At 34.3% G+C, this 25813-nt stretch overlaps 1 protein-coding gene and 1 long non-coding RNA gene across 2 annotated transcripts; one reads left to right on the top strand and one right to left on the bottom strand.

Annotated features, from left to right (window-relative positions):
• Window positions 1-187: 187 nt before the first annotated feature.
• On the top strand, window positions 188-10249 carry LOC134532243 (transcription and mRNA export factor ENY2-like). The gene is made up of 3 exons (XM_063368668.1): window positions 188-358; window positions 1326-1468; window positions 9992-10249. Exons 1-3 carry the CDS (start codon window positions 309-311, stop codon window positions 10060-10062), a joined length of 264 nt encoding a protein of 87 aa, XP_063224738.1. The 5' UTR covers window positions 188-308; the 3' UTR covers window positions 10063-10249.
• A 1644-nt stretch (window positions 10250-11893) lies between these two features.
• On the bottom strand, window positions 11894-23354 carry LOC134532253 (uncharacterized). The gene is made up of 4 exons (XR_010075132.1): window positions 23248-23354; window positions 20183-20248; window positions 17586-17791; window positions 11894-17235 (listed from the first exon to the last, which is right to left on the bottom strand). It is a non-coding gene; the product is annotated as an uncharacterized LOC134532253 (long non-coding RNA).
• Window positions 23355-25813: the final 2459 nt, after the last annotated feature.

Genomic DNA, 25813 nt, shown 5'->3' with positions numbered 1-25813 from the left:
TGCATTTACACTATAAAATATCATTTGTTACGCTATTGTGAGATTTAACAGAACTGTGTATATTATATTTGTATCAAAGAAGACAGGAATATTTAGTTGTAATATTTTTATGTGTGTAAGTACGCAACTGAGAACTTTCTTTCCCGAAAATAGAAGTGAGTGCCCCTATTTTATGTACTATGGCTGGCAATACTGCTTGGAAAAGAAATATAATTAAACAATAATACTCTCTTTTCTATGGTTATACTACGGGTGATAAATAAACATATAGTTTTTAATTTTTAAACGATCTTCTTATTTATTTGCAAATGTTTGAAGAGGCTCACAAAGTTTTAATTTCATCAGGTGAAAAAGAAAGGTGAATATTCCTTACATTGTAGTGTCTGCAGTCTTCATTTTAAAATTCACTAATTAACGCTAATGTTTATTTCATAGTGTGTTCCATTTCGTCGCAATCTTTCTTGTCCATTTACCTTTGAGTTCTCTTTTTGAGGCTCTTTGAGAGCTTACCACTCACCCGCCCCCAACGAAGCGTGTCTTTTGATAATTGAAACACATTGACTTGTTATTTTGATTGTTTGGTTACGCAAGCAATTATGCTTTCACCCGGTGGCAATGAGCCCTCCTCTCATGCCCAACATTTCATACTCCAGGCCATTCCTCTCTCTCTTTGTCCTCACTAGGAAGGCGTGCCCCCTTCTTTGATCATATTCTTACGTTGCGGCTTTTGCGTAAATAAAATAATAAAAACACGCAAATACTTTATTTGATTACTAAAAAAAAGTCTGTAAACTACTTGAAATAATTGCAATGCGGTTTCACAAAATTATAAAAAATGCATTTACAGATTATTTTTGTGTCCATGTATAGAGTCTTATTAAAGAGTTTTTTCAAAAACAGGTTTCACAACATCTAAGTCACAAATAGATTAAAAATGATATTATAGCAAACCACTGTTTGTAATTATTACACTTCTATAGTATTCATATTTAAAGCAGTGATTGAATTGAACATTGGGTCTAGTTTTGGACAGAGCCATTTTTCAGAGAGTAATTTTTAAGTTTTCAGTTAAGAAGGTATTCAAAATATATCCAACGTATATTGGAACAACTTAAGTCTGTAGCAGCTATTGATTCCGATGCATTTGAAAAGCTGAGTCAATCACTATTCAGTTGACCTCGTTGATAAAATGTAAAACCAAAATAGGCCTACCTACGTAAAAGTTTTCTCAACCCTGTTTTCATCAGACTACAGTTTTTTCAGACAGTCATATATTCATCAGTACCGTTTTGCGTGAGTGGGCGGGGACGATATTGTTTTTGCAGGCTGAAGGAGCTACTGCGAATAAGGCTTGTGGAGTGTGGTTGGAAGGATCAGATGCAGATGTTCTGCAGAGATGTTGTGAAGGAAAAGGGAGTTAACATCAAAGTGGAAGAGCTTATTGCAGAAGTGACTCCCAAAGCTAGAGGTATGATCATACGGTATGCATTAGTGACGTGAAATATGCTTTTCGGGAATCATTTCCTACCATTTATCTGCATGCCAAATGGTGATGAAATATGTTCAGTGTGTGTCTTCAGTATATTTAATTTTTTTTAAGGAGGAAACTGCAGTAAATGTTTCTGTTCAATAATGATGTTAGTTGTAATCAGTTCATATGTTAATGTTTGTATTAGGTATAATGTGTACCTAAATACTTGGTTCTCCCTTTCAAGAGCAAAAGCATGTGTATTCTTGGCATGATCATTTTGGAGGCGTAAGGAGATGAATACCTCCCATTTAAAAGGAGAGTTAGAAATTTGGAAAAGTAATAGCACCTTAAGTAATTTTAATGGATATCTGATGTATTTAAAACTGTTATTTTTGATATCTCCAATTATTTTTAGAATAGGTAGGTGTTATGGGGGAGAGGAGAAGATTACTTCTCCCATATGTTCGCTGCTGGTGTGTCTGCAATTCCAAAAATTTGATGTGCTCTATATAACATGATGGTGGATTTGAACAGCCAGTAATGCCTGCCCATTAGGTCTGTGGCAACGAAGCCAAATAAATAAAATAATACTTGACATTTATTGAAGTTGCAGATATTACTTCACTGAGGGGGGAAAAAAAATTGTGAGCAAATTGTCAAGATAATTGTGCTCGCGTTTGTGAAACCCATCAACAATAGCTTGCAGGAACTAATTGCCCTTCTATCGTAAATCCAATGATTTTTGCTGAAGAATGATATGAACGAGCCCTCAACATTAGGGTTGGTAAAATAAACTATGATTTTTTTTTAAAAATTGTTATAATAGTGAAAAGGTGCATCCAATAGTACATTTATGTAAAAAAAAAAAAATAATAGTACTTAAAGTTATAAATTGGTACATTGTAATTTATGCTTATTTCATTGTTAAATAAAGCTTAAATTTAAATGTGTGCGAGGGTTTAGAAAAAATAAATAAATAAATTTTCACAAGTTTCATTCTGCTGACCACCTTACATCATAACCTTATGTTATAAAAAAAGTAATGCCTAGATAATAATTATAACTTAAGTTGTCTCTAACAATGTGAAATACTAAAAATGTTCAATTTAGTTAGTTTATAAGTGATGCTCAGTTAAATGTGCAAACATAAAAAGGTCACTTGATTTTTAAGTATTTTACATCTTTATTTCTTTTTATTACAGGCAGTGTGGAGTAATTTCCCACAGACATGTGACTAGTTAACGTTAATTGTTCATAAAATCATAATGTTTTACTGTGCTATGCTAGTTAAATGTATGTTCTCTAAGCAGAACATTCTTTTCTGTATTTATATATATTTATTGTACTAGTCATGTTCAGTGCCCCTCCCTGTGACACTAGTTCTTGATTTGTTGAAACTCAAAATTACATATCTTTCATTAGCATAACTTGGTAATGTTTTATTTCTTACTTAACGTGTAATACTTCCCTTGTGAGATTAACTATTTTCTGGCACCCATATTCTGCATAATTTACTTGTCACAATATAGAAAAGATTGTAATTTATTCTTAGAGCCAAGTCAGAAACCCAGTTTCTTGATTAAAATCATTGTGACAGAATTATTTGGCGCACTGCTTCAGGGCATAGACAACCATCGCAGTATATTACCTCACAGCTCTTTTCCACACTACAGCACTTAATGTTATGTTTGACTCACCGTACTCCACACTTTCATTGTTCATGCTTGGCACACTGTGGCAGCAGTGTTATTAATTGGTGCATTTGTATTTCCTGGACAGAACAATGTCATGCATGGACAGTGGCATATTCAGTGTTGGGAGAGGGGGAGGGGTGATATATATCCCCAAAAGACTAAGAAATGTACTATATCCAACAAAAGGAAAGAATTTTAAAACAAACAGCAATTAAAAAGGTTTATTTACCCTGCTCCTTCCCCCTCCAAAAAATGAAATTCTGAATATGCTCTCGTGTGTGAATGCAGTGTGAAAATAGTCAGTGAGATTGTCATGAGACAGTAACTCATGTGATTGATGCCTTGTGTACCGTTATCATAACTGGAAAAAATTACATACTTGCAGATTTTGCCATTTAAATAAATTTAATTTACCACAGATAGTAGTGAAAAATACATTTTAACATTAACATAAAAGTAAGCTTAAGAGTTAAAAATGTCTTTGATTTTGTAAATTGTATATAATATTTTTTATTGAGTTTATTTTGTTCAAAATCATAAAAAAATCACCAGCAAAGAATTTTTGCTAATTATGAAGTGAATAGAGCACTGCTATAAAGCCAATAGTATTAAGTTTCATTTAATTACATCATTCATAAATTCTTAGAACATGTATAAACAAATTAAATTGGAATTTAGACAAAAATAAAACAAGACACCACCCTTCGAAGGAACACCCTAATTAGTTTCACGAATTCAGTGTGCTAATCAAAACAGCGTTAATCAATTTTTTTTTTCCCAGAAAAAAAAAGTTGTTACAATAATTTATTTCCCAAGGTACTAAAATGTGTTTGTTGACTACCACTCTAACCAAGACACTAAAAATTGATTTACAATTTTTAATTTTGTGTTGTGCCCATCTCTAAAGTTACCTTGCTTAACTGTTGATATGCATGTACAAATAAATTAAATAAATAAGCATAAGGTTTTCTATGAGCACGAAAGATTATTTAACTTGTAAACATAATTCCCGACACGGTTGTTTACTAAATGCGTGACTCCATGCGGGGCCTCTTTTCGGCTGCCTGCTTTTCCCCGCTCCATCATGTCTAGCTGACATCACATGGAGACAGCTTAGCTTCTCACTTGAAGTTATTATGATGAACGCTCAGCAATAGACGTGCTGTAAATAAACGGTCCATTACGCCATCTGTATTCGTTATTGACTTTGTCGTTAGCTGTTTTAATGATGAATAAACAATCTTGAAGTGCCAAGTTGAATACAGGTTTCAATACAGTAATTTATACTCATAATTAATTTATTACCAGGGTTAGACTGGAAAGGCAGGCTTTCACAGCCGAGATAACATTTTCTTAGATGGCTAAATAATTATTGAAAACAAAAGTAATTATGAGCAAAATTATTTATTGTTATAACTATATAAGATAGTGCCTTATAGGGCCTTCCTAGTTAGGGATAATATCAATTTATTTATGATATGAAGTTATAAGTTTGACATTTCTGGGTTGATCACACTAACATGGCGACTATGTCTCATCATCACCGACGTCAAAAGAACATTTTTTTTTACCCCTTGGAATTTTAAATGGTTATATCATTCACAAAAAACTATTACTAACTTTTTGGCTGCTAGTGTATCATTTCTATAGTCCTAATAACCTCTTCATGACAATATTCTGCTGTGCTAAATACTTTTTGCTTCCACATGTTGATCATATTAGCTTGGCAGGTGCTTGTTACCATTTGAATAAGTTTTTTAAATAAGAAATTGATTAACTAATTTTTTATTAAAATTATTATTATTTTTTAGATTATGTATTTTTTTTTTCGCATTTAAAGGCAAACTACAATTGTTAATAATTTATAATAAAAATTTTTAACAGTATTATTCTTATATTAAATAAAAATATTTAAAATTTATTTTCATATCGAAAAAAAGTTTTATGTAATATTGTTATGTGCTTACTGAAAGTCTTTTAAAGTACTTTAGTCAAAATAAACATTTTTATCTCAATTAGAAACTTTTTTTGCATGTGATATGTCTCAAAGCACGGGGTCACACGATGAGCTACCTCACAATTCAATTGCTGAAGGAAAATGTCTTTGTGTCAAGCGTATAGGCGTTTCTTCTTCAGATCGTCTTCCTCCACCGACTTTCTTCTTTCTTTTGTATACTTCTCTAAAAATTTATGTAATAAGTGTGAGGTGGAATTTCTCAATAGGCATTTTCTTGCCAGTATTTATTGTGTGAAGTATGTGAGCATTCAGAATACTGATGTTAAGTATACGGAAAAATAATTTTTTATACCACTTTGTGGTTTTTCTCATTGACTCAGTTGTACTGATAACCATGTCAGTTCTATCTACAGATCCCATGCATGCATTGAAATCTAGAACACGTTTGGTTTCATTATTTTCTTCATTTTTTTTTTTTTTTTTTTTTTTTGGGTCAGTCTTTCCACTTTCCAACATTTCTGCTGAATGACTTGTCCTGAGCATCCACACTTCTCTCTTACAACACCACTTCAGTGCTAATAAATTAACAGCAGATGACTGGAAAAATATTTCACCTCTTTAGTTTATTTTCCATTTTTGGCATGTTTTTTATCTAGTTTTACCAACTGTGCCGCAAGCATTAGTCGCCCCATCATGGAGCCACTTGTAGAGTGCTGGACTGGAGTACCAGTTGTCTAAAAACACAGTCTGGCCATTATTCAGGAATGTTTTTAGGAGTGTGGTCACAATGTCTCCTGATATTCCCAAACACCCTTTATCAATGTCACTATCAGATCCCGAGATGCCAAATCTGCTTCTCTTTGATGGTATGTAATGCTTGAAAATTAATCGTCTTTTGAATAATAGGAAGCTTTCATAGATACACAGTTTTTTGAAAGGTGAAAATGTCTTTCGAAATGATTCACGAATCCTGTCAAAAATAACCCTAATTTTGTAGTCTGTCACCACAATGATGTGTATTGTTGTTTGAAAAAAATGCAGCATTTAGTAATAACAAAAATCTGTCTCGTGACGTGACTTCACAAAACACCGGGTTGTGCAGTAAAGAATCCTTGGACCAATATTCGCTTGGTTTGATTTTTATCATTCTTGGCAAAAGCATGCAATTGTAAGGAAGCAAAACATTTCCTCAAAATTTGTATATTTACATTGCATCATTCTATAGAGTGGAACATGCGGAATATTGTCACTTGCATATTTGTAAAAGTTTTTAAATTCTTCTGCTGGAAATTTTATCAAGGTTTCAGTAAAAAGTATTAAAAAATATATAATACACCGCTGCTACCATTTACATTGGCTTTACAGCCCGAAATGCTGTCATTGAATTGATTAATTGTAGGGCACAAATTAGTCGAAGACCAAAAAAAATTGATCACACTTTTCGTGCTTGGCATTTTATCGAGTTCGTCATCTTTCGTATCATCCTCCGACTCAGATCGCGAATCTTCAAACAACATTTGCAAACACCGGCACCAGAAGTCGATGTAGATGGCTGTGCTTCGTTTGAGAGACTGTGTTCGCAGACAGCACGGGCAAGTTGTTATTGTCACAGTCCAGAGATTCCTCAACATCCGAATCACTTGTGCTAAAATTCTGTTTTTCACTGTCACTTTTGGTGAGAATCATCTCAATGGCTTCATTGTCCTTAAGGTAATTTTTTCTATTCATTTTTATCACTCACATATTTGTAGCAAGGTAAGACAGAATAATCACTCGGAATAATAATTATTAGCCACCACAATACTTGTTGATAAACACTGCCAGGACTTATAACGTGACTCAAACTATAAAGGAAATGATAATTCAAGACAGACAACAACTACTGGCGAAGAATCATGTCATGCCTCTGACCTTTTATTGTATTATCCACCAGAAGTGTCAAGTTTATGTAAAATATGTATTTTCATTTTTAAATGATAATAAAATTTGAAAATTCAAGAAATATGTAATTTGCATGAATAAACAATCCATTAAATGTGATAGATTACGTTTAGTTAATTATGAGCTAAATTTTTTGTATGTTAAAAATTGTGTAACTGTTTAGTTTTGTAAAAATAATTGCAAAGATGTAAATACAAAGAAGTTAATATACATAATAATGATAAAAAGCATAAAAAATAAAAGGGTTGATTTGATAAACCGATTTGTTTTCACTTTAAGTACAACAGAAAAAAATATTGGTAAGACAGAATGTAAACGCCCATATAAACGAGAAATGAAATGAATCGTAAAATACAAAACTGCACTAAAGCACCCTCTCTGGGTTCAGTAAGTATGTAGGTACCAGAAAGTACTCAAAAGGAATCACAGAGAGTATTGGCAGCACCAATGAGATAAGCTGTCAACAGCACAGAGTGGCTAGATGCGCGAACAAGTTATCTCGTCTTTAGCACCATATGTTCGCCAGGCATGGGACGAGCAGCGAAAGGGTCAAGATGGTTTGTTTGGATGTATTCTATAGTTGTTTAATATAACTGTGACGCGGGGGGGGGGGGGGGGGTCGATCGGTCGGCTTTATGGTGGAAGGTTAGTGGGCGCCACCACGTGGTACGGCACGTGGACCCGGTGAGACTCCTAACTCAGGGCGTGACGTCGCCCATGTGAGACGTGATATTCGCCCTTGAAAACATCTAGCACTAATTCCTGCCCGCTCTCAGCGTCGGGCACGCTTTTACCTACGCAGTGGGCTCTCAGGCGTCCCACACGCCGTCACACTCCACGTGGTCATACAGATTGAAAATAAAAGAATAATACGTTAAATTCATACACCTGATTTATTCTGCTAATTCAGCTCACACACGTACACGGTTGAAACTATGCAAAACGCCCGCGGCACGAATCGGTTTATAGGTGATGAGCCACAGCGTGGTCACATATTAAATTACGTAGTACGGGGATAAAGACAGAGACTGGCCGTAAACTAATTAATAAAGCAGTCCCCCGACCGAGAGCCGCTCCGAGGACTAAAAGAAAATGATTGAGACAAAATTAAAGTTAACAGAATTACTTGGCAGAGAATACAAGCGGTGAGGTCCCCGGAGTGCTGATGCGTCTGCTCTCGGTCGTTGATGGCGGAAGACTGGGCAGAGATCATGGCTCGCTCGACTAACATGGCGTCCTCCCGCCGAAACAATTGCCGTTAAAAGATATTAGCGAATTCGTGCCACGGGAAACTAAATTAACATGACAAGAATGCATTGAAAATTATGTAACAATTTTTGAATGAAGAGAAAAGATTGTACAAATAATAATTATTAAGATTGAAACGTAATTATTGTCTGGCTTCGGATTTCCTCGGGAATGTCCGGAAACGCTATGATATTTTAATACATTATTTTAAAATAAAAGTACATAAAACCCTCCCGGCCGATCTGCCGTCACGTTGCACTTAGGGAATATAAAAACAAACAACACAATTATATATACTTATGTTTTTAGGGGTGCGGCGCACTGGCTCGACAGCGCCCTCTTGCCGGGCGAGCACACGCACACGCACACGCACACGTACGCACGGGTAGGCGGGAGGTTTGAATGGAGGGTGGATGGTGTTTGGGCAGTGGCATATCGTACTTACAAGGGGCCGTAGGCCCGGACGATGTCAATTGCCAAAGCCTGCAAGTAATCCAAATTCAAATATAAATAACAGAAAATTAGTAAATGAATCATGGCTGAAATGTAATTTAAAAATTTTTTATTTTGTTTTGTGCCAAAAAAATTTATTGCTCATTATCACAACATTTTTGTTTTTTAAACAGCAATTAGCTAATTCTGTGTGTTTGATGATTCACAAATTTTTTTCTGTTATAGTTTTAACTTATTTGGATTAATAATTTTGTTTTGTTATGATTGTTTGAATCTGGCTATATTTATTAATGTTAATTATAAACACATAATTTTTGGTTTGTTTTTAACTTTATTAATTTTTTTATTTATTATTAATTTTTTTTACCTTAAGGAATAGAACATAAAAATTTGATATAGTTTGTTTAGTTTCTTCACAAGGACGAGGTCATATTTTATCGCGGTGTTGCTGCTGTGCTGACTGGACAATGTTCCAGCCACTCACGACGACTTCGTTACATCACATGCCTGCAACCAATGAATGTGCAGTGAGCGGAATGGCTTACCTTATTTACTTAATTACCTTGCTGGCCAGTAGCCTTTAAAGTTTATGGTTTTCTCACTGGAGCTGCTGCTGACTATAAACATTAATTGAACACACATGGGCATCCAAATTATTTCTACGTCATGATAACTCATTCTACCATTTTAATTTGGCTCAAATAATAGGCAATGAAATAAGCGATTGTAGCTATTAAAGAAACTGTAAACTATGGTTTTTTTAGATCCATCATATTATTAATTTGTTGCATTGTATTTAATGTTGCACTTGTGCTGTTGCCATTGTGTGCGCATGGATATAAAAATTTGCATACATGAAAAAAACCGCTACTTCAAATCATGCCATAATTTATTGTCGTCGTTATTTCAAAACGGTGCAAATCGAACAGCATTACTTTGAGGGGTGGGTGTATAAACATGTAGCATAGCTGTCTTAATACATCCTTGACAAACAGGATTGCTTTTAAATGAGACTTAAATGAGACCCCTTGGGTTGCGTAACAAATTATACAAGTTGCTCTTACTGCTTGCAGTGGTACACCAGTTTCACCTCTGGTCTAAGTTAAGAAAAGTTTTGAATTTGAAACTGAGCAGCTTTCACCTATGTGCATTAGATCAACTCTGCTGAACACGCTTCACTGTATATTGTAACCTGTGTAATATTGTTTGCTCCTTTTTTCTTTCTAGCAATGGTTCCAGATACAGTGAAGAAAGAACTCCTGCAGAAGATAAAATCATATTTATCGCAGGACTTGTGATGAACCACTGGAATTGGAAATACTTCTTTGAAAATATAATTTTAAAGAAACATTCCATAAATGTAAATAACAGACAGAGAGATGGAATTTTTCATTGTGAAAAACAATTTCACCCAAAAGCAGACATAATTTATAAGTTTGTACAGTGCAGTTAATAAATAATACAGATTTAATGTTGTAAAAAAAACTTTTTAGTTTAGTCAAGTGAAAATAATGTATTGTTACGACCTATGTGGGGAGAACTGGGTTCGTAAGGGATAGCCCAATTAAGTTTTAACTAACAATATTTACATTACTAATAAATAATTGTACTTTAAAATGTTTGAACACCAATCACTTGCAAATGTTAAAAATGTTTATTCGCAAGTCACTTAATGTCTGTCAAGTTCCACAGTTTGCATTCCTCACTAGAGCTAGGCTCAATAGTGGTTCACCCCTTACCTCACGCCACTCACTTGCCCTCTCTCGATCCCGTCGCTCCGCGTCTCGCCACTATTGAGGGGGTCTTTCACCCTCGCACTTCCCTTCACCTGCGGAACTCGCGGGACCCGCTCGGAGGCCGGCGTACCAGGGGCGTCCTTCTCGAACCGACGAGAGTGGCTGTGATGTGTCGCGTCATCCCATGCCGACCCGACCCCGAGAAGTCCAGAAAGCCGGTGCCCATTTTCGCTGCGGCCCGTGGAATTCCCAAGGCCGCTCAGCGATAGATAACAGCGCCGAGGAAGGACGATGCGTGAGAGGGGTGAAGAGGGGTAGCGACGACCTTTGTAATCTGGCCAGGCACGCGTGGCATGCCTTACATCAGTGGACGGCATGTGACATGGCCGCCAGCCAGCTCCGAACTGGGCATGTGTTCGAGTTCGTAACAATATAAAATGTTCTAATAAAATCATTATAATGTAAATGAAACAAATTTTTATAAAAGTTTGTGAAAGTCAATCTAGTGATAAATAAGAATAGAATGCATGCAACACAGAGATATATATGAAGTATTGAGGAAAGCATTCCGTTTGCCTGACGCAGCAGTCTGGTTGGGAGTTGATCTGTGCACTTCGGTGGAGACGCCATCAGTTCGGAAAGTTTGATCAGGGACCTCTGTGACATAGCTCACCCAGCGAAATGAGACTGTCTTTTTCCTGTGACAGGCCATAAATTCTCTGAGACAACATTTGCATCTGTGACGGGCTTCACTTACACAAACTGGATTTTTTTACGTATATATCAATTCATTTTTTTGACGAACATCTGCAGGCAGCAAGGGTCAAGTTGGTCATCGACATATAAGGAGGTTGATCCAAGTAGGAAAAAATCACATTTTCACAATTTTTTTTAGTTATTTTTAACATTCACAGTGTTATCCAGCCTACTTGTCTACAGGTTATTGCATTAGTTTTATTTTTAATTCTTTGAAAAATAGTGTGTTTAGTTAAACAATTATTAAAATCTCATATAAAATCGTGGGAGAGTCAGCATGTTCAGAGAAAAAGTGGATTCCTCTGCTGTGACGCTACAAGAGAGTAGAGGATTGATAGGATTAACAAGTAGGGAAAATGAGAAAACTCACTGGCTCACAGTATCGGTCACCCTGTTTCCCATCCTTGGGTGTAGGAAAATGATCTGCCCACTCAACCACTATGGCCCCTCATTGTCGAGTTTGTATAAGTGCTGCTACAACTTACACCTTCAACTACCTTTTCGTTTGGTCAGTAATCAGCAGAAAATAATTGTGATCACATAGTAGATTAATCAAGGCAGCAGGTATAAAAATTATTCTCATCCCTTAAGTTTTGCCAAAAAATACATTATAATAACTATAAAACCAGCACAATCCTTCACAAAAATAGTATAAATTTATTATCAAAATTTTACAATTGGCAAAAGTGTAATAATGTGATAAGTGATAACAAAACCATTTTAAAATGCACATACATATAAAAAAATACAAATCTCACATTTTAAAATTCCAGAGGATAACAACATGATACTTAGCTTAATTATCAAATTATTATAAAACCATTATTAATGCAATATTTCTTTTAGCAGCTCTATAGGACTAAGTTCTAATACAATCCATAATTATGCAATGTGACAGTTTCACTGCTTGCAGCGGTAACTCACTGTTTTCTTTTTGTTTATACGTACAGATACATGATTATTAGGAATGAAGTCAACAATAAAATTGCTCCTGAATATCAATGTATACGTTTTATGTGTGTGATTTTAAGATTAACAGTATTACCGTGTTTTGTTACATAATCGTTGCACTATTTTAGAGCGTCAAAATTTGTAAAAGAAAAAGTCATCGCATAAACGTTGCATGATGTTTTTGGTCCCGCTGTTAGATTCCGAGCGCTTTGTGTCGGTAGTAAATGTGTCCTTGCCGAAGATCACAGGACAAATTACCATGCTACAGCAATCGGTTTTCAAGTTGATGTCAGGCAATGTGATAGTTATAATGGGAAAATACAGTAAAACTAATTTAAGATGTACCAGCACAATACAATTTCCTGTCCAATATGGTCAAATGTTTTGATCCTGACATTTTCTCTATAAGATGAATGTTTCAATGTATTTTAAAGTTGAAATCTATTAGGATATTACCGTTTATAAATTTAATTAACAAAAATTCAAATTTTTTCAATATGTAAATTTCCTTTTAAAGACTTTTAACCTTTAATTTTTTGTCGCCTCTGTGTAGTTCGTATAAAAATGTAGCCAGCTCTAGACAGGATCATCATGTTTGGTTACGTTAATGCCCGTGTAGTGTGTGTGCATGTAGTCTGATAACGATAGCTCGCCAATTGCATACAATGTGAGCACTTTGTCTCGTGCCAAGTAAACTGCTTTTGATAGCCTGCACTCTTTTGTAGTTATTGTGTACTGCAACGATATTAATCTTTGTTAGTTTTTGCTCACGTTTTGCATTTTTCTATTTTAAGTTTAGGAAATATGTTTTTGTTGCATGGCTAATTAATTTAATTGTTTGGCATGCTTTATTTTTTATACTCTACTTTTTAATGAAAAAAACCTTAACAAAAATGCTTTTCTTGCATAAAAATCGCAACCCTAATTTTATGCTACTTTTAAGCAATAAATGTGCAACAATTATGCAATAAAATACAATACAAATACAATGTGCACCTCAAAATATTACTGTGAATTTACGAAGTTGCAGCTTTAGTATGTTTGGTATTTTATAAGCAAAGATATGCCTTTCTATTCAACCACCCCAAGCTACAATATGTGTAAATTCACAATGAGATGAAATATGAAGGTAGCATTTTATCCCGTATGGCTACACACATAGGCTTAACGCGATGGGCTCTCCAAAATTTAAGTTCACATATTCCACTAATGAGAGCACTTTTCCACCAGGTAATCTGTCCAAATTTTTAGTTAGAGATTGGAATATTCTTCAACATTTCTGAGAAAAAATACTGGTAAATGATTGGATATTTATTCAATGTCATAACTGGTGGAGAATGACAACTTAATGCATCACATGAAACTGTCAGAACAAGTGCACTATTTCATGGACTATAAGTACAGGTCCCCAAACCACTCTGGCACTGACTCTTGTACTCATGATCACAGTTAAGTAAATATTAAACTGAAAAATCATCAACTAGAGTTTGCAGTAGCATGGCACATTAACTAGAGGTTTTAAATGTATTTAGTATTGACTTTTATGAAATTCGAAAAACATTGGTTGGCAGATTCTTAGAAATGTTAATATACAAACAGTTTTTTTTTAAATCAACGAATTTAGATTAGTTGCTTTTAGTCATCTTGTAAAATAAGAATACACAAAGCCTCATGAAGAAAAAAAATTGTTTACGATATGTGTATGTGACAGTGCGGTTAGCAACATTTAAGTTGAGGGGAAAAAAAAAAAACCATGATTCAAAAAATGTTGAGCACCACTGATATAAGCTATAAATTTTAATCTTAAGTAAGTGTTATAGTTATTCTCATCCTTAGATTCCAGTATGCACTCTCTCTCTTTCCAATGCATAATATTTTGTATTAGTGCTATTCTGGTTTCAGTGTGCACTGTTGCCACATGTATCCAAAGAGCATACAAGTTACAGAAACAACTTCATAATGTGATAAAAAATTTTGAAAATACATTTGCGTGTTGTATTTAATTAAGAGCATTATCTGATATTTCATTTGTAATTCTAAGGAAACTAAGGTAACTAAAAGACACTATCTTTTTTTTTATATACTGATGTCAATCGAGGCTGCACCTACCATAAGCCAGATGTGCCTCACCCCACTTCAGGCCCCTCCCCCCCCCACCATCACCCTCCAATTAAAACCTTCCGCCGAGTGTGTGCGCATGTGTGTGTTTGTCCGCCCAGCAAGAGGCGACTTAGAGTCTGTGCCACGCACCCTTAAAATAATACTTTAATTAATATAGTTTGTAATTTTACTTATATTTCATCCCTTGGGTGTTATGTTTTCTTTCAGCTTAAGTAATGACGGAACAGCGCAAAGCACAAACCCTTTTGGAACGCACCCTGACGTGGGCAGTTTATTTTTGAACTTAATTATTAATTAACAATTAAAAATACAAATAAATGTTATTAATACGTAATAATCAATTGTAATTTATTATTCAGTGCTCGAAAGGTTCTGTTGTGTTATCTGTTTCGTCACGTAAATATAAACGGCCTAGCAGTAATTAAACTGCTTCCTGCCGCCATGACACCCGGACGATCGCCCAATCTGCCTGGGGTAGGACCCTTCCTACACACCTCGTCAACTTTACCGTTCTATTTAAACTGATATTTAGCATCAGGCGTCATTAATATCACTTAAACCTTTTTCTTTATCTTAGAGGCTTGCCCCGGGTAGCAGACTGTTTAATGAACCGTTTAAGTCCAGGACATTTTAAATCAACGATGTGACTTAATCTCTAGGCAAGGCCACGTGGTGTCCTGGTGCATCTCTAAACTCTAAACCAGTTGAATTGCAGTTAGCATCTTTTTGCGTAGAGTTTATTTTCATAACTGTGTTCACTCGTGTATGTCTCGACTAAATAAAGCCTTCCGACCAGATCTGTGAGTACGTGTGCTCCCTGCATAGGGGACCGGGGCGTGTGGGACGTCCTCAGAGCCCACCGACGACCATCAATCGACAGTGTCAGAGCGGATTGGTGGGGTAGTCTTTAACGCCGTGTGGGGGAACGAGCCTAACACCCACACAGGCCACGTCATGACCCAGAGACAGAGTTGCTAGCTGTACTGCACTCTAAGCGTGAGACAGGCTATAGCTAAAAAAATTTTATTTAGAACTTCATTTAATTATTTTTATTTGTCACATGCCCGCCAACAGTTGGAAGACTTTTACGGTGAGCACGAGACACAAATACACAAGACAATGTGGTCTCAGCAAGAGCTAGGCACTACTGCAGTTGGCTGACATACGCAAGCAGCCATTACCACATAGTACTTGCAGAAACTGCAGCAGACAAATCAAACACTGAAATAAGTGGTAACAAAGAGAAGCTTATCACAATTACAATTAATACATAATGTAATACAGGAAGAAACATAACCATTAGATGTAACATTTACAGTACATATTACACATGGATAATAAACGATTATACATTGTGAGCTGTTTAGTACATATAGATTTTAAAGAAGTTTTGTCATTTAAAATTATAATATTGATAGTGACTTAATAAATATAATATTATTGTTATGAACTGTGCTCAAAGAGGATATTAACTGACTATTGAATTCGGGAACTCTATAGTATTATCTAGAATATATTTAAAATTTATTTTAGAATTTAAATATATTATGCACTGAGAAGAAGGCAAGCTAAAATAGGTTAAGGAAAAGTAAAGTTTAATTATTTTATGTGAGCTTTCGATTTTGTCACTATCAGATGAATTGATTTTCCAAATTACTGAGCAGTATTCTAATTTAGATCTGATAAATAAAGTGATTAAAGAAATTAAATAATCTACATACTGATTTAGAATCCAAAATGATGCCAATATCTTTTTATAATAGAATTTTGGAAATTAAAGTGGTATCCAACTTATAATCATATTTAATTGGCCAATGTAGTCTGGTAAGAGATGTGATTATGGATTATTAATATAATTAATTTTGTTACTGTCGGTTTGAATTAAGAAACAATCATTAAGAGCAACCAGTTTTCTACAAATTTTGAGATTGTCAGCAAACAGTACACTAGTATATTAAGAAATATACTGAAGAGTAATGGTGACAATGTACCTCCCTGAGATACTTCAGAACTTGCATAAAATAAGAAGAGTTAATGGACACAAAAAAAACTTCTACTCTTAAGATAACTAGAGAACCAATTGACCACATTGTCACTTAGCCAAAATTAGATAACTTTCCAAGTAATATAGAATCACTAACAGTATCAAGGGTTTTGGCTAGATGAAAATAGCAGACATCTACCTGTTCCCTAATAGTGACTTTGTTATAAAGAGGATTAAGGAAAATAGTTTGTATTCTATAGCAGAATAAACAACTGTTAAGACCATTTTAGTGTAAGGAGCTGAACATTTTAAATATTAGTGAGCATATTTTGCTGTGTATAATTTTAAAGAGATGTAATTTATCTCTTAAAATATTATCATTTATTTAAAACATTAAGAATTTTGCAATTGACCATGGACAAAAAAATTATACACAATTTGTCACTCATGTATGGTGTTGCATTCAGTTTGTATTTAATTTTTAATGCCAATCATTATTTATGTCTGCACTTCCGGCACATCACTTTAAATGAAACTTTCATTTTCATTGAAAACAAAAATCACCGCTTCTTTGTTAATACCTGCATTTCCATCATATAATTCTAACAGGCACATAACTTGTTAAAATAATTTTCCTTATTAAACAAGGCCTCATTTTCTCGTAAATACGTAGTACGTGTCCTTATTCGACAGTGCGTGTTACGTCATTCGTAGTCTGTTATTTTTTTAGCCATCTTTGACTCTCTCTGCACAGTTGGTTACCATTTTCTTGATAACTTTTCAACCTATCAAAAACCTTCATGAATAATGTAGTACCTTCAATTACAATGATGATTATAGCTAATGATTCTTTCTGTTCTTCTCTTTCAGGATTTTTTTCCATTCCTGAAATATTTTCTTCTTAGTTTCTGCACTCAACTGCACTGAAAACAAGAACAAGTAATGAGCTGAAGTTTTCAGCAACTTAGAAATGAGTAATTTTCCACTTTCTTGATTTCATTTAGAAAGAACAGATGACAAAAAACAGACTGTCACTTAGCTACCTTGACAGGGTGGAAAATGAAACCAGTAAATACCAGAGTAATTCATGCATGCCTCTCAAACCATGTGTGTGAGAGATAGTACACAAAATACCTCCAGTGCAAACACCCTTGCGTGGCAGCAATAAAGGAGGATATATGTTGACTGAGCATGATTTAGGTCCGTCAGTAAAAAGAAAGAAAGAAAAAAAAAGACTCCATTACGTATAATAACTTATAATAAACATACTTACTATTGCTATTTTTAGTTAAAAGTTCCAAAATCTGCATGTCCAAACATTCATTTTCAGGCTCAGAATCATTACTAGATTCTGCCATTTCACAAAATATTTCGCCATAGTTTACATGTCCAGGATTTTCACAGATTCGGCGCAAAGAATCTTCCATCTCTTTAAAGTCATTGCTTTCTTGCAGAATTTTTTTCATTGCTTGTTCCATGCTGTAAAAAAAAGTGTGCACGTTGAGTCCATGAGTTACAGAGTGAAACTTCTTGCATATTAGGTATAAAGTGAGAGAAATTATCAACAATTTTTTTTATTGAATAAAATATAATAATTGAGAATAGTAAGGATGTGGATGTTGTCAATGAAAAGAAATTCTAACTTAATGTTTTAAAATACATTTTACAAGGTATTTGTTATTTAATTTGACTAAAACATGAATGAATTATTGTAATTAGTTTGTCATTTTTATTGAATAATTATCCGCTGAATTATTAGTGCCTATCATAGTGACGATTGGCTCATGATAGCTAAAATACGACAGAAACGTTTGGAATTTAATACGTTATAAATTCCTGGAAAATACAGCATCAATTTTGTACCCAATCTGAACGTTGAGTGTTAAGTTAGTTGCACAAATAAATAACTCTTTTACACACGAATAAATAAATCCCACATACTTTAAATAAAAATAAAATAAAAATGGTAGCATTAAACATTAGCCGTTACGAAAACTGAGGAGTGGACAAACACAAGCAGCGTTGCGAGAATTCCATAGCATCACTGCTGCGTCATTTCTACCTCTCCCCAGCCGTCTCCCCTTCCCGCCGTTACAACTAACCTATCCCCCCCCTCCTTGTCGTCTTCCCATTCGACCGGTAGCCCCCCCCCCCCCCCCCCCCTCCTTGTCGTCTTCCCATTCGACCGGTAGCGCATGCGTTGGAGTGGCGTCACCGCTGACGCACTCTCCTCTTGGTTCCCCCACCACATACCTAACTATTCCCCTCGTGCGATCGGAACTTTCGTAACGCTCGTAAATTGTAGCCAATTCAGCAAAGAAGTTTCACTTCAAAAATGAATTATACATAGCGACAAAATATAACATATCTGATCAGCTTGCTACTGTTGACAACAAAACAGGTTCAACTGTTAAAAGGCCTTGTGAACTTTAAATCAAGAGCTGCTTACGCAAGATACATCACAGAGAAGAATGTAGGTACCAGTGAAAACCAAAATGTTCCTGCCACACGGTGACGTCATCTTGCCCGGCAGTGGCTGCGTTAGCGTCACAGGTATGCATGGGCAAGCAGCAAGCCAATTTCTCTTTGTGGAAATGGAATAAATTCTCTGAACTTGTTATGTAAATCACAATTTTCACTTATAATTATATGTACTTTCTTTGTCTCTAATTTGAAAATAATATAAAAGGTTAATTTCAACTGGCAGATGTCTTCAAAATATATAATACAACAGAAAGGTACTCACCTCATTACAAAAACAGAATTAAAACTCAGCAGAGCACAAACAACTTTGTGTTGCATTATGCTCTACATTTTGAGTGTGCCTACAATACAGGAAGTAAGTTTAATTTCAAATATCTTTCATTATAAAATTAATTTTTTTAGATTCTTTAGTTGTACATGTAAGCTCAAAGATATAGGAAAAATCTGATGGTTCAAAATAATACGCACAATTTATTAGATTATACCTAGATTTTTCTAGTCTAAAATGATGAATGAAACAAAATAATAGAAGGCAGTAAGTAGCAAGTAAAAAATACAAGACTGTGATATGAGTAAATTCTGAAAGTGGTGGCTCCTGGGATATTACATGAATAATAAACTAATGTTAAGGGTTGGAATAAGTAAAAGGATTGTTAAAAAATTTTAATTCTCATTTTGCCCTCACTAAAAACCTTTCTTAGTTAATAAATTGTCAAATTTCCCAGGAGCCGACTACGTTCAACATTTACTGTAATATGCAGCAAGAGGCTAAACATGGCCAAACAAAAAGATACCTATCAGTTTGTGCCCAGTGTAAGATGTGACACTAGTTGTTTTAAAGTCAACTATAATCTCAGGAGTTCCATCACTTTAATCCTTTGTACATAAAAATGTGATGCACAAAATGTGATGTAAGATTTTCGGTAATAGTTCTGTATCAGATATAAGAGTTTATCCTTGATGTTGTTGGCACATGATTATATGTTATTTAATCCTGTGGTACATGATGCTTGCTGTTTTAATTTAGTAAGTCTAAAGATCCTGGCCAATCAAACCTCCAATATTGCAAAACAAGCAAATTATGTCATCTTGTGAAAAATTTATCTTTCGTATTTCTTACTATCATGATTCATTGTTGTATCACAATTTTTTGTTATGTCAAGCATCTTTCGACGTAGGTACTTAATTAAAACGGCAAGCACCATGTACCACAGGATCATGCCTTCAGGATCTAGGGATGACCTCGGATACATGATCATATGGAACTTTAACCAAATTTTCCTAGGTTCCGTACTATATAATTCTGTACACTGAAAACTTCAGCCCTGTAAAATGGTACACAATTTCTATGACCAGGACTCCATCTAATCATTTTCTATCACTTACCTGTCTAATATGCCATCTTCTGAGAACTTTTTTGCCACGAAAGCTACTGTCTGTGCTAATTCTGTGCTAAGAACAAAAGAACAATCACTCCTAAATAACACAGCTCCATTAAAAAATGTTACTCAACTAATTACAATGAATTTTAAGCAATTTAAATGTGTAACACTAACACTCAAAATATTCTCAATCACATACTTTGCTCAAGATTATATTTAAAAACTTTACAAAGATAACTCAAAATATTCAACAAATATGAGATTACTATAGTCTCTTAAATAAATTAAATGGAAAATTTATTATTAGCTTGGTGGACATATTAAACACAACAATGAAACTTCCATACATCTCAATTGTTATAGAACTGTAACAGAAGTCTGTCTATCTGTTCCGAGCATCACGCAAAAACTACTAGACTGATTTTGATGCAACTTTTTGTGTTGAGCTCATGATAAGACTTAAAAACAGGTTTATATTTTATCTCGCTGCAATAATGGGTGCAGGCTATAAAACAATAAAACCACATTTTTAACTATCGAGTGCAAGCAATATTAGGTAAGCTCCCATCTCAAGTACATTCATATTAAATTGGTGGGTGGAGGGGGGGGGGGTCAGTTTTGAGTGGCCCTTACACCGGATGCCTCGTGGGCTGTAATATACCAAAAAGAAAAAAAATAAATAAAAAGATATGAAAGAATTCCTAAAAATATGACTTGCCTAATTGGTTTAGAAATAAAAGAAATAACCAATACTGTATATGTCTTTGTATGGAACACCATACATGAAACTTCTGTTTCCAAGAATTTCTGCTTACAACAAAAAATTTGCATATATACAACAAGACTATGAGATACGTTAAATGTTGACCACTGGCTTAGTATAAGGCCCTCGATTGCTTTAATTTCGACTGCTATAATTGGATAATGGCTAATGTTGTAAAGTTAAGATATGATTTAAATATACTGTGAATAAATAAAAGTAATAACTACTGATAAAAAATAAAGGTCTGTTTGTTATTCCCCAGTGTCTCCTCTCCCTGTGCATTTTTAACCTGATTTAAAAAAATTTTATAACAATATTATTTTCAATTTCAAAGTTTATTTACACTAAGTATACCTACTGTTGACAACTAAATTAATTATAGGTATAGATCAATACTTAACTAATTTCCATTATTTTTTATCCTTAACAAAATAAGACTATAATAAAATAATAATAAATAGATATACTTAATATATTTTTTTTTTCTCCAAAATCCTACACAATTCATCATGTAACCTAATTAAGAAATTATATAAATAAAACCTATGATCCAAGAGGATGAAAGTTATATAAAGAGAAGCCTTAATTAATAAATTATCGACTTACTCTCAACAGCAATATTTTCTCATTTGATTTTTTTTTTTTTTTTTTTTTTTACTATTTTGTCAAAATGTGATGATCCATAAAGCATATTTTTTTACAATCGAAGATTACAGGCCATGCTGACAAAGTCGTGTGAAAAAGCTGGTATATTAAACAAATAGTAACAGGTATTGACAAGAGGGGTGCATCTAAAGAAAAAATCCAAAAATGTGTATTTTCTTAATTTCTGAAATTTTTTATAATCATTCTTTAAAAAGGGCAGAGCTATAACTGAATTATTTCATTAACTGAGGCAGAACTATATCCCAGTAGCATATTTATGGCAAGATATGATGTCCATTGTGTTGCATATAATTTATATGATTGTGCTATACTTCCTGGTGTTGCACGCAATCATTGTACCAACTGTGGGAAAGATGGTCACATTAGGCATGTGTTAATATGTTGTTTTTAGTTGAAGTGGAGAACATATAAACATAATGATAGGTAGGTGATATAAGTTCACTGAAAGTAAGATGACATTTATGATATTCTATAGTTTAATTTATTCTAGATGGTATTTTCTTATTGTAAAAAAATTTATGAGTGGTGAATATCTGCTAAATGGTCTTACCTAACTAAATGCCAGTTTTTTTTTGTTAATTTTTAGCTTTGGTGTGCCCATTAAATGATTTTTGTTTGGAACACAATGTCCAAACGTTGATTTGTAATGTGATAGTAGTTGTGAGCAATTATGAGTTGTCGCAAATCTTATATATTTTTTATGAACAGGATCTTCCAACGTACTAAATTAAAACAGCAAGCATCATGTACCACAGGATCACACCAACAGGATCAAGCCATCAAGATCTTTCGACATACTGAATTAAAACATACAATAGCATCATGTACCACAGGATCAAGCCATCAGGATTCTGGGATTAACTTCAATGTATGAAATGGAAGAATTAACATATATATTTTAATCCTCCAGTTGGCTGCAGTTGTGCTAAACAAAGATATACACGATGTGGATACACAATGAATGGTGGTGACAGTGTGAAAACACAGGTATTGTAATGTAAGCTTTGAACTGTTATTTTTAACGAACCAGTAGGAACTAAGAAACCATGTATTTAGGGACATCTCTAGTACTTGAAAAACATATTTCCCATCTTTATTTACTTTTAGTTCCTTGAAGCCACAACTTCCGATTCTGGTATAATAATGTAAGCTATAAATTATTATTTTTCACAAACTAGTAGGAATTAAGAAACCATCCCTTCAGGGTAAATTTAGGGACGCGTGTAATGTGTGTTGGCCGAAATGTAATAGTCCCTATTTACTAAGTTTGAAATAAATCATGTAGCAATTAATTATGCGTTATTAAATTAACAGATACTAAGTTTTTTTTTTTTTAATACATATGGCCCTAAAAGACAGGTTTTCCTTGAAAGTAAACTTTATGGAACTTTTTTTTTTTAATATTCACTTCTAGTTCGGAAATATATAAGAAAGATCACATTTACTAGAACAACGCAAATTTTAAATGTTATTCTTTAAAAAAACGCCCACTAAAAAAAATACCAACGAAACAAAGTCCTACCAATCACATCAACACCGCATAGATGCCTGTGTCCTGTGAAAGCTATCGGATCAAAAAATGTCAACTCACAATCATAACTAAAATTTGAGAAAGCGTTTCAAGAAATTTAATTAATTACCTATTAGCTTGATTACAAAACATTTTCATTTACATTTATCAACTTCTATAATCCACTCGAATGTTTATGTTTAGACGCAATTTTGGGCGTAGAGATAATAAAGAAGGGGTCAACCTATGCGTACTGGAGTAGACGCGTGTTGACTGAACACTTATTGTGCACATACACCCAAAGTTAATTTACATATATTATTAAAAATAAATATTTTAAACGTTTGTAAATATTTGTATTACAACAAGCACGCTGAATCATGAAGTTATTTTATGGAGGTGTTAAGAAAATTTGACCGGGTTGTTTAAAGACAAGAAAGAGCTACCAAAATACGTCATAACAGTTTCAATGGTTTTTATGCAGTTATGTTTTATCCTTTAGTATTGTGCTGAAACATGACTGTCCTACGCACAGAAAGTGTTTTGTTTTATTTAAATAACATTTTAAAATTATTATTATTTATTGACATATTTTATGTTTTTGTTCTATGGTCATGTCTTTGGACGTATCTGCAACTACCATTCTCTATGGTGTAATCTAAGTGACGCCGAAGCTCAATTAACGAGACCCCTCTAGGGAACATTGGACTTAAAACGGCAAATTGAACTTTTTATTTAGTAATTACAAAAGAGGATTTCCATTGTTGGAAAATCCTATTTTAAATTTAAGGCATTTTGATGTATTAATTTGTTTTGTTAATTGTCTGTGAGTGATTTTGAAAGTGTAATTAAGTCAACAATCTTAGTGTTTCAGCCAATCAGCGACGGTGTTACTTAAGATAAGCGTCACTACAGAATTAACGGGAACGAGTCGGGAATTAACGGCGATGATGGCTGCATAGGCCGGGTTTAAATCCCCTTAAAAATCAACGAAGATAAATAGCTGGGTAGATCATCCTACAACCAGGATGTTTTGAAACGTCGTTTAAGCCTAAAGTATATGTTATTTAATTAGGGCACGTTTTAACTGACGTGTATTGATGTGTGTTTTACCGTGAGTAACCAGCGACTCATGATGCCATGCTAATTTAACTGTTCACTACCTACATACTACGTAATTTTGCCGACGGACTTTTAAATATTACGTTTCATTGTTGAGCTAGTCTAAGATCATATTGAGATAAACATTTTATTAAAACAATCACGCATCCTGTTTTCCACACTTGACTTTGTTCAAACACCCAGAGGTGAACTGAGACAGATGTCTCGAGATGCTCTACCGCAAATATTTAATGAGTTCAGCCGCGGAATATAAAAATCAACTTTAATAACGAACATTTTAAATAAATGTTATTTTCTCACGCAAATAATTTATTATAAATCGAGATTTTCAACAGACATTATTCTTTTGAACCATATGAACTTTTGTTTCATGTTACCATGTGTGCAACCTAACTCCTGTAATTTTATCAAATATGAATGACATACCACTGGATCGACTAGAAACCAAAACATACTTTTATTTGATTAAAGAATGTTTATATTAATCATATGTTTCCATGTTGTCATTTTACAGTGTATGTGTATGTGTCCTTCATGATTCCGATTGGTTTGTTGTCTGTTCTCATGCCTTGTGAAGGTTTTTATAGTGTGAGAATAATTAATATTTCCCTTGTGTATCATACTACATGAGCCTTAAACTATTAAGGAATTTAAGTAGTGCATAAGGGTGGCGCCCATATATGAATTTTGAAAATTAATTAAAGAATATATTTATTTTGCAGAGCCATAAACATCCATAGATAATTATTTATTATTTAAACTTTAATATCTAAATGACAACCATATTTGTTCCTACCAAACAATACCACACACTATCTGTGTATTTGTGTGTGTGTGTGTATATATATATATATATATATATATATATATATATAACGAGCACACCACAGAAAGTGGCTACCACTACGCGTAGCCCAACTCACACTGAATTCTGTCACCTATCTAGTACAGAAGAGTGGCAACCCAACTAGTGGGGCCCGATTTGTTTATATCAAAGCTAATAGGTTTGTTTACATACAAACAAGTATTTCATTGGACTGTCAAGTAAGCAGGATATTTGTTGTAATTGTTAGTTGTAGTTTGTTAGAGATCTGACACAATGGCTCAGCAGACATATAATTTAAGAAGTAGGGCCAATAGCATGTGTGAAGAGTGTCCTAAGAATCACAGCTCTGACAGTGACACATCCTCGGCCATGGAGGAATGTAGTTCACCAGAGACAAGAATAATGGATGTACCCACACACTCACATACGCAGCATAGTGAGAGGTTAGGGCGGCCGGTGTCACCTCTTCCCACAGGGGAAGTAACACCAGAACAGGACAAAACGACGACTACACCAGGCATGTCCACATCAAGCCCTGACATGACACAGATGCTACAGCAGGTGTTACAACAGCTCGCCAAGCAGGCCGAACAAACAGAGCAATCTGAAAATAGGATAATGTCCCAACTCACAACACAAACAGAGCAATCTGAGAATAGGATAATGTCTCAGCTAGCAATACACACCCAGCAGGCAGAGCAGATGGAAACAAAACTAGACCTCACTTGTTCCAGTGTACAAAGCCTGG

Source organism: Bacillus rossius, chromosome 1, assembly GCF_032445375.1.
Source record: "Bacillus rossius redtenbacheri isolate Brsri chromosome 1, Brsri_v3, whole genome shotgun sequence".
Classification (NCBI taxonomy): Eukaryota; Metazoa; Arthropoda; class Insecta; order Phasmatodea; family Bacillidae; genus Bacillus; species Bacillus rossius.
Note: the sequence above shows the minus strand (reverse complement) of the source record. Positions and strands in the feature narration are given on the sequence as shown.

What these genes read in the sequence shown, in the direction of transcription:
- LOC134532243 (XM_063368668.1), top strand. Translation starts at nt 309, where the DNA reads ATGTTTGAAGAGGCTCACAAAGTTTTAATTTCATCAGGTGAAAAAGAA. An exon ending in TCATCAGGTGAAAAAGAAAG is followed by an intron (nt 359 to 1,325) that starts GTGAATATTCCT and finishes TTGTTTTTGCAG; the next exon opens with GCTGAAGGAGCTACTGCGAA. An exon ending in AGTGACTCCCAAAGCTAGAG is followed by an intron (nt 1,469 to 9,991) that starts GTATGATCATAC and finishes TTTTCTTTCTAG; the next exon opens with CAATGGTTCCAGATACAGTG.